Source organism: Drosophila nasuta, chromosome 3 (assembly GCF_023558535.2).
Source record: "Drosophila nasuta strain 15112-1781.00 chromosome 3, ASM2355853v1, whole genome shotgun sequence".
NCBI lineage: Eukaryota > Metazoa > Arthropoda > Insecta > Diptera > Drosophilidae > Drosophila > Drosophila nasuta.
This window is the reverse complement of record NC_083457.1, coordinates 23,505,695-23,515,773: the sequence shown is the minus strand read 5'-3', so window position 1 is coordinate 23,515,773 and position 10,079 is coordinate 23,505,695. Positions and strand designations below refer to the sequence as shown.

The window sequence follows — 10,079 nt, the reverse complement described above, 5'->3', positions numbered from 1 at the left end:
TTTTTGTATCCGCTGCCATTCGCAGCACTTGAAAAGGTCGCTACACACACGCATACATATGTATGAATGCGAGTGTGTGCGTTTGGCTATTGACTTTTGAATATTGCCAGCCATATGATGAATTATAAGTGGAAACTTTAACGTGCCAACCAAAAAAAAAAAAAACAGAAGTTCACCGGATTTCCATAAAAAAATCATTTGATATACGAGAGTGAGTGTGCGAGTGTATGTACGAGTGTGGCAATAGACTATAGAGAGCAGGCTTTGCTGCTCTCCAAAAACTCACTGTCAAAGTGCGGCTGAGAAGCTAAAAAAGTGAAACATTTCAAATCATTCAATGTACAAACCTCGTAACGTGCACATCACAAAAGTGAGTCAATCACAAAAAAAAAATAAACAAATAAACAAATAAAAAAAAAACAACGACTATAAATACAAATCACGAGACAACTGAGATTTATTTAATGTTTTTTAAAAACAAATTGAATTGCATTTTGATTGATATAATTTATATTTTTGTTTTTATTCGTCAGCCCTTCCAGAGCTCTTATTCAAGCATACAAAATCTGGAAATCTGGACAAGCTGCAATTATGGACGACTCGTGGGTTAAATGTTTACTTCTCATTTGTTGTAAGTGATGTGTGAAGCGCAATTCGAGCTTGGTTTACTACTTTTAATGTTTCTTAGGCGGTCTTCTGATACTGCCTCAACCTATTCATGCGTTGCGCATCAAGCGTGCTGATAATGGAACTGTCAAGGCCGTGTCGGAGGTTTCAAATAAGCCACAGGTTGAGATCGTTGTGCCAATTGCAGCTTCTAATGCAAGTGCGGTTCCAGTTCCTGTCCTTGCGACTGCTGCGGTGCTTCAGCCACAAAAGAAATTGGAACTGCAAGAGGAGCTGCCAATGTCTCTTGATTTAGCTGAACGCATGTATCGCGCCAAGCGTCGCATGTCGCCGTTGCCCAAGGACGAATCTGTGTTGCCAAAATCAGTCCACCACGCAGCATATCCCGCACATGTTGCTGCCCCACCTCTTGTATACTACAACAAGATGATTTCGCCGGATGGAAAGCAGGAAGTTAAAGAGTTTCAACTGCTAGCACCCAACATGGTTATCGAGAGCTTGCAGCGCGATATGAACTATGGTCCACTACCTGAAATGGGCGGTGTGCTGCTACTGAATGCAGACAGTCGAATGCACGGCTTGTCCAAGCCAAAACATCATCACAGGCACAAGCCATCGCTGGCTCTGCCGCCCTTTCTGTACATGCTGCAGCAAATGCTGCAGCCGAACTTAAATCTCGACATGGAGATGCCGCAGAGTCCACGTCATACAGACACGCCGATCTATCAATTCCTCGACAACGCTGTGGATAATGCGCTGCACAACAATCATGAGTTAATGGATCGCGTGCTGGACGATCATTATCATGATGAAATAATGGAGAAAGACAAAGAAACTAAGGACCACGAAGGAGACGCCAATGAGTTGTCATTGCAAAAGATCGAACTGAGCAAAGAGGACAAGGCCAAGGACGAACTCTTGGTTAGCTGTCCCATTCACCACGAACATCATGCGAACGCTAATGGGGATGCTATCGACGATGATGTAGTGCTGGTCAACGAGTGTCACATTGTCTAAATTGAGGACGAAGAAAGAGGGGAAATTAGTTTAAAAACAAATTTATTAAATTTTGGGTAGGTTATTTTTTAGTTGTATTTTTAATTACTTTTTGGTTCAATAAAAACTGATATACGCAAAAAATTAAGTATACGTTAATCGATATTAAAAAAAACATTGCATACTTCTTGGCAGCTCGTGTATTTGTGCATTTAATTTTGCCTTTTGAAATCGTCTAGCGATTGAGCAAGTTCGACTTTTCACGTATTTACTTCTAGGGTTTAGATTGCCAATGCCAAAAGGTTTCATTAATAAAAATCTATTTTCCGTATGCCACGATAGCAATGTGCCATAAGAGTAAATAAATTCAACACATACGGACGAAAATACTCGTGAAAAAGGTAAAGGCAGTGCCTGGCAAAGGAAAAGTTGTGCCTGCTGCTGGGCTGTTGGTTGTTGGCTGCTAAATGCTGCTAATTTCTTATACAATAAAACTAATGTAAATTGCCACTTGACGTTCGGCACACATTGGCATCTGTTAGTTGTGGCTCTGCGTGTATGTGTGTGTACAATACATGGACATTAAATGGAGCACATAATGTGCTGAAAGTCAGAAGAGCATTGAAAGACAAACGAAGCAAACCCAATGCCAAGCGAATGTCATGGGTGCTTTAGCTACAGCATAAATACAAATTTGCTTTACAAATGCACGTCACTGAATGTGTACAGGAGTGTGATTGTGTGTGTGTGCGTGTGTGTATTTGTGTGTTGATGTGTGGATGTTGCCTTAAGTGTACATTCAATGTACATAAGTGCATACAAATACTCTGGGGGAAACCATTATACATAAGCTTATATAACAAGCAAACGTGCGTTACTCTGTGTGTGTGTATTTGTGACTGTGCATGTGTATGGGTGTGTATGTGTGTGTGTCTCAGTAGTAGAAAAGTGCAACGCAGCATTCGTAAATTGCGTAGCTGCACTGCCATTGTCCCTGGGGTGTTAACTGAAGTGTAAATGTGAATGTATGGCCAAGCTTGCCTTACCCAACACCCTTTCAACAACTCCTCCTCTAAACTAAACCAACTTCTTGGCGAACTCATGCACCCTCTTATATTTTTATTTACTATTGTAAATAATAAATTCAGTCAGCAGAAGGAGAGACGCTTCTATGAGCGTAAGGAGTGCATTAGCTTGCGAAATACTTGAATTATGATTTCAATGGTAGCCAATAAACAAAAAAAATTGAACCATAATGCATAGCATGAAATGGAATGGACATGCTGGCAAAATATATATAGAAGAATTTCATTTCTACTTCAATTTAATCAAATTAAATTCGCTTTTAAGTGAATGACAACAAGCAACAGCAGCATTAGAAGTATTTTGAACTTGCTGACAAAAATAATCAAAATGAAACACAGACAAAACGAATCGACGGCTTTTGTTAATCTTTTTTGTTGGCTGCTTTCAAATTTATAGCTTCATTATGAGGCACAACAAAGGCAAGTGGAAGTCAGGAGAGCGAGAGATGAGAAACATCCATAAGCAGGCCATCAGAAGGAGCGTTGCCAAGGCTTCCATTTGCCATTCAGTAAAGTTGTTGCTATTGCTATTGCTGTTGCTGTTACTGTTATGGCTGTCATTTGGCAGCTTGTAATTATGCTTGCCACAAGTTGTTGCCAAAAAGTTGTTATCTAGATTTCATAGTCAAAAACCATGACGGCGGCGGCCAGCATCAAATTCAATTGAACTGTTGAGTCAGCGGCAGCAGTATCAACTGAAAAGTCACTGAGCAAACGCGTTTCCCTTTTCTTTAAGTCCATTAAAGCTAATTTGCGAAACACTCCAAACTTTACGTATTCAACTGCAAAGAATTTTCTAATGGCGCAATATACTATATACAATAGTCGTATACAATCAATGGAGAATGCTTGATGCTATTTGAAACTGTTATGAGCAGCATTCACGTATCAGATGCTTGCTGAAGTATGCAATTAGATAGCTTCTATAAAAATGCAATTGAAAATTGTTTGAAAAAATTAAACTAGAAATGGTTTTGCGTTCTAGTGCAAAGCACTTTCATTTTAATGCATTGCAACGCATTAAATGCTAGATAAATGGCCGGAAATCTTATACCTATCGAGAGCAATAAGCAAGCCAATTTATCAGTTTATTTCTCATTTTTACATTTATAATTAGAATTGTAGTACATGGCGTATACGTAAAGTTTTACTATTGATTATTATGCTTGGCAGTTGACTAACGAAAATATCACTCTGAAATCAATAACAACAATAACAAATAACTAGAACACACGCACACATCAAAGCGCCTTAAATGCAGCACAAGTCCATTTAAATTGTCAACAACAGAAAGACAGACAGAGAGAGCGCGATAAAGTGAGGCGTTGGGGCATGCTGCAAATTTATGAGGCATGGTCCGGTTCGAGTGTATTTTGGGGCTGTCTGTCGTCTGTGTTGCTTTTAATTGAGTCATGCCAGTTGCTCTGATTGTTGTTGTTGCCGTTGCTACTGCCACTCGTTGTCTCAGTCAAATTTATTTGCAACGCGTTGCTGCAACAAAAACCGCAGGCAGTAAGGGTATCGCAGGCATTGAAAGGCATTTCGAATGCCTCATGTTGCATGCAACTTTTACAAGTGAAAACTTTGCTGTCAGAGATACTTTATGTGCAAATTTTTGGTTGGGCAAGATACACACAATACAACTACAATTGCAACAGGCACACACACATCCACGCACACACACTCACAGTCACACACTTGGTCAGCAGTTTGCTGTTGGTTGTGGCTGTCAGTTGCCAAGTCATTTGCATGCACACACACTAACGTACACAAAGTACAAATACAAATACCATCGGAGCATGTATGACAAGAAAGTGAGAGAGAGAGAGAGAAGTTAAGTGCAAGCGAGAGGGAAAATAAAATGCCTTCGCTTGCAACTTGAAACAACTGCAAGAAGCGAAAACAACAGCAGCAACAAAAACAAATTGACCGCCTGTTAGCATATAAATCACATTGTAAAAGATAAATTGAAAGCTGTTGTGGCTGCCATTGTCCTGCTGCGGGTGCTCTTCCACACCCCTCTCAATCCTTCCATACTTCCGCTTGCCTCTTCGGCCAATCACTTCTTCACTTAATGCAATTAACATACGCACGAGTAACGCCTGAAAATTCTAGTGCAAAGCTCTACTGACAAATTCCAGTAAACACTTTGCAACTTGACCCTTGAGCTCAACAAAACAAGTTAATATTAAGCACAGCTGAGTAATACAAATGGCAGCTAAAGCAGCTCAGCAAGAGATGCAACCATAAGATACGGGTGACAAGTCAATTTTGCTTGGCCTGAGCGTAGTTGGATAAGAGACTTGCAACGTATTATTTATGCAATTTCAAAATGAGCTTACATTATAATTAATGGTGTAGTCAAGCGAATTAATTTTATGTTAATTGCTATTATTAAACATAAAGAAAACTCTAGATCTAAGTTTATTATCTGTGTGACTGTTTGCAGAAAACTTTACTAAAGCATTTAAGTGCATTTCACGCAACACAATTTGCTTGAGTGAAGCAATTATTTCGTTTTTAAATGACTGGCTTGGATATATTTTATAGACAAGCAATTAAGTTTACAATGGGGCAACACATTAAATAAATAAATGCAGATTTCATATTTTACACATGCTGCCAACTTAAGATTTTTCTTCTTTTTTGCTTTTTGGCCAACGTAAGTTTTGCCTTTGAAGATGAAACAAGCGTCCTGCTGACTGCCTGTCAGTCAGTCTGTCTGTGTGTGTTTACTGCCGAGTTTTGCTCGTTCAAAATGTGATTATTATTAATATTTGCACAATGAGTGCTCGTACTTAGCACTCAGTGGAGTGGAGCACAACCCCTTTTGACTTTTGTCAGTCGCAGACGGCAGCAGGCAGCTGGGAGACAAGCTTTATCAGATTTAATGAGCTTTTATTTACTGTTGCTTCATTCGTCAAGTCGTGTCGGAGCAATTGCTTAATCGGCAGGTGGTCAGGTGGGCAGTAGCAGCAGCAGCACAAAGAACAAAGATAATGATAATTGACAATAAGCTAGATTAGTAGCAGCAAGAGTCGACTTAAATATTAAGTAATGAAAACTACTCGTAAATATCCTCTTACTAATGATTACATCATCATTCTGCACTAGTTGCAGCACTCGAATGAAAGGTCAAACGTTGCATCTTACATTTCAATTCATTACTTATTTAAATTCGAATTAAACAGTTGCAAAATGGTTACAATTAGTTGGCATTCAGCTTTTAGATTTATATTTGAAATCTATTTTCAATTCCATTTAATTCCATTTCTGCCTCTGGCCAGAAACCATTTAATCACTTAAGTCAGCAATAAATACTGTTTAATTTAGCAAAGCTTTCAGATTAAATGCTTATAAGTTCACAGTATTAAAATTTTATTTATTGCCGCCCCAGAGTTGACTCGATTGCAAAGAGTTCATTTACACATACATATAAAAACTAATGACCCGGCTTCCTATACTCGTGTGCCAACTTACTTTCTTCGGCCATTAAGCTGTAAAAAAGAGTTTAACTTTTGCCTGTCCTCGTGCGCTTAACTCTCGACTGCAGCTTCTGGCCAACCGCATGTCACTTCGCCAGTTTTCTGCTGACTCTTTCAGCAACTTGGCTCGTAACATTTACCGCGCACGCTAAGTGCATTTTAATTTATCCATCATAAGGAGGTTGCTGGTCATTGTCGATGTCACTGCGAACAAATTTAATTTCTCTGTCACATTTTGGTTTACGGACCTTGGACAGGTGAAAAGGTTAAATGGCAGCTTAGAGGTTCGGTATTTGAAGCTGCGGCTAAATCTAATCATGTCAAGCTTTCAATTTGCCGCAAATTAAACTGGACCAAAAGCAATTAATTTCAATAGTATTTTTAGATAGCGTTCAGTTCCTTAAATAGAAAGGGTATTAGTTAGTCGAATATAGCAAAGTTGCAGTTCATAATTTACATTTCTCTCAGTTCCACAAATTAATCGACACTGAAAATTGTCCGCATTTTTTTAGAAAATTCATTTTGCTTTCTCTCTTGCGGATGAAAAGTGCTGGGGAAATTAAATTTGCAAATTTTGTTTACTTTTGTTGAATCATAAGACGATTGCAGTTTGTAATTGTGCCAATTACACGCAACTTGTCGAGATGGACTGAAAGAGAACAGCGATAGTGAGAGCCAGAGACACAGAAAATGAAAGATAGATGAGGGGGGAAATGCAAGTGCTTAATTATGAATTAGTTATTGCTCATTAGTTGAGTGGCCGGAGGAAAGCACCACGAATGAACTCGTCTGGCACTGAACTCAATTATACAGTGGGCGCCAAAAATAGATGGAAGGCAGTGCAAGTATTCAATATGCCAAGAAAAATTCAACAAATGAAATTACTAAATCCTCTTTGAGGTTTAATTGTCATGTCTTTTTGTGGAATTAAGTTGAAGACATGATTGCAGATATATTTTTAGAATAAATAAAAACTGCATATAGCAAAGAAATATAAATTTCTGGCATTTCCGAAATCATAAATTTATCAAAAAGCTGCAAAAATGCTTCTCTCAACAGAAAACTATAGTTTTTTTTTTGCTTATTGTTATTAGTTTGTATTGCAGTTGCCTTTTTTGTTTGTTTTTTTTCTATGTGTTCCTGTGTGTGGTTATAAAACGTTATTGTATTTTACATTTCTTAAGTTTATTGTTAGCACATTGGAGCTTTGGCTGGTGTTGGCAGCGTCACTTTTTGCAGTCATTGTTGTAGTTGCCGTTGCCATGTTGTCATCATAGGCAGCATCAAGTAACTGGAACAGCCACAGCAGAAACAACAACAACAACAAGAGCAGCAACAGCATCTAGCTGCCATTGTTCCATTTTGTTTGAAAAACGCCAAGAATTCATAGCAGGAAACAGACATTTGCATATATTGCTGTGGTTGTGCTTTCTGCTCGCTCGCCATTGCAATTTCACAGCTTATACCCTGTAGACTGTCACAGAAGGGTATGCTGAACACGAAGTTACAAATGTAAAAAGTAATAGAAGCAATAACGAAGTTTTAAGTAATGTTGATAAACAAAATGTATTGTAATAATTCGATCATTCATAGGGTATTCACAAGTCTTCGTTTTTCTTATCAACTAATGCTTATTTGCTAAAGCTTATTGTTGCAGTGCCCGTATCTCTGTCTCTGATTTAGCTCTCGCCTTTGCAGTTCTGTTTTGGTCAGCACTTTGAGCTGCACTTGCCGCTGGCTACGAATAGTTACATAAAGTATACGTACCGTTGTCTCGCTTACTACCGATGGCTTATCGTCCAAGTTGTTGACCATTTTCTGAAAGCGAAACAACTTGTACCGAGATGCAGATACATACTTGAGATTTACATACTTTACATAAGCTGCTGTGGCTGCATACAACAGCAGCGGGGCCTATCCCAACAAAGCAGTCAGCGCTTATCAACTGATAACAGACAGCTCAATGGTAAAGAGTCTTCAGTTAGCGCTCTCTATGTCTCTCTCTTGGTTTTCGAACTAAGAGCGAAACTCTACACAAAGAGAGCAGCGCCCAGAGGCGTACCAGCTGCGACGCTGGCAGCAACAATTTGCACATGGCGCGACGGACATCGGGACAGTCTTCGGCCCAAAAATACGAACCGAGAACGACGACGACGATGCTGCCTGCTGCGCTTACTGCTGCTCACGTACACTCTGTGACGTAGTCAATGTTTGCTGCCTGCTGTCTGCTGCCTGCGCTGCTGCTGCTGCTGACGTCGACTGCGGCAGCGGCTTTTTGGGTGCTCTGTGCGACGCTTGCTGCTGATAAACATTTTTCGTTTATCATCAGTTTGTCGATGGCACAGCGCGCAACTGGACGTTCTTTCGCTTTTACCGAGACTTTCACGTGTGCCCCAACAAATTTCACCTAACAATTTCTTCATCTCTCTGTGTGTATGTGTGTCTCTCTCAGTGTGTGCTTGTGCACTCGTGTTTATTGTAGGGGCATAACTTTAAACGGTTCTATCAGTGCCGCAAGTGATGCGTGAATTTTGCCGGCAAATTTCAGTGAAAAGTTAAGTCAGAAACAAAGTGCAAACAAATTATTTTCGAAATATTCCAATATTCAATTTATTGCAAAAATATTTGTGTTCTGTGGCATGTTGAGCTTCAAAATTTCTATTCAACAACAATTAAAGCGCTCTCGAAATGTGAGTAAATGCAATTATAACTAGAATTTAAGTGCCATTGAAATGGTTTGTACCCAAAAACTAATATGTTAAATAATAAATGCACATTGCAATTTAGCTGCTTAACGTAACACATAAAATGCAAACATTTTAATCGCAATTAGAGGCAAGAATCTCTTGGAAATTAAACTTAGCATAAATTCATAGAAATGTAATTTCCTAGAATTGGGTAATTGCAAAATAAAGCGGTTGGGTTTTAACTGGTTGGATATGCATTTAAAATTAGCTAGCACAACAGCTTAACTGACCTTACGCACACACACAAATAGAAAGAGAAAAACAGAGCGAGTAAATAAACGTTGGTTATGGAGATACTGACAAAGATGGGAATGAGAAAATTGGTAAAATTAAATTACCTGAAAGTATGCAACAATATTTTCACAATTTGTTTTCTTTTATTATTGTTGTTGTTGTTTTAGCTAGCAGCAAGATACAAAAACAAAACAAACTCTAAAGCGAATTCACAAGTGTGGGGAGGGATCAGAGCATACCGAGAGAGAGAGAGAGAGAGAGAGAGAGAGAGAGAGAGAGAGGAATGGAGCATAGAAAAGTGCAAAGGCAGCGTAAAAGCGCACAAGACCTGAATGCGACTTGAAAAGTCAAAAAATTATGTAAATGCAAAACATTTTTTATGCATGTAAACAATTTTTTTGCGCCATTATGCGCCATCAAGTATGCAAAGATATGTTGCTCAACTCCCGAGGCAAAAGCCAAGCCCAGAACCTAGTCAGCCAAGCAGTTCGTCAGTCAGTCAGTCAGTCAGGCAGTCAGTAAGTCAAGCAGTCAGTTAGTCAGTCAGTCAGTCACCTGACATGCCAAAAATCGTGTACTACGAGGGAATGTTCAGATTTATGCGCTGACTGTCTGCTGTTGTCAGTTGGAGACGGCTCGGCAAATCAGTTTTGGCAGTTGTCTAAAAGCCAAACTCAAAGTCAAAGTAACATTTATACTTACTGTTACAGTTACATTTACAGTCCACAGTCTGAAGGCTCTCTTACGGTCTCTGATGTAATCTTATTTGCTTTGGCTGTCGCTTTAATTAAATTTAAGATGCTGCCGAGCAAAAGTTGACTTCCCCGTTCTCTGCCAGCGAAGCGTGCAATATTTAACTTTCGAGTTTTGCATTCAATTCACGCACCAAAACTTGGCAACGACCA

The 10,079-nt window shown here is 39.2% G+C and overlaps 2 protein-coding genes across 3 annotated transcripts in view; both read left to right on the top strand.

Moving 5' to 3' along the window:
• The first annotated feature begins 262 nt into the window (after positions 1 to 262).
• On the top strand, positions 263 to 1,778 carry LOC132792520 (uncharacterized). The gene is made up of 3 exons (XM_060801932.1): positions 263 to 370; positions 534 to 631; positions 689 to 1,778. The coding sequence occupies exons 2-3, from the start codon at positions 592 to 594 to the stop codon at positions 1,642 to 1,644; spliced, it is 996 nt and encodes a 331-aa protein (XP_060657915.1). The 5' UTR covers positions 263 to 370; positions 534 to 591; the 3' UTR covers positions 1,645 to 1,778.
• A 6,759-nt stretch (positions 1,779 to 8,537) lies between these two features.
• LOC132788525 (5-hydroxytryptamine receptor 2A) overlaps positions 8,538 to 10,079 on the top strand; it is a 73,650-nt gene continuing 72,108 nt past the window's right edge. For both annotated transcript variants that reach the window (XM_060795985.1, XM_060795983.1), the window contains exon 1: positions 8,538 to 8,883. The gene's annotated coding sequence lies outside the window, so the exon portion shown is untranslated. The remainder of the gene's footprint in view (positions 8,884 to 10,079) is intronic.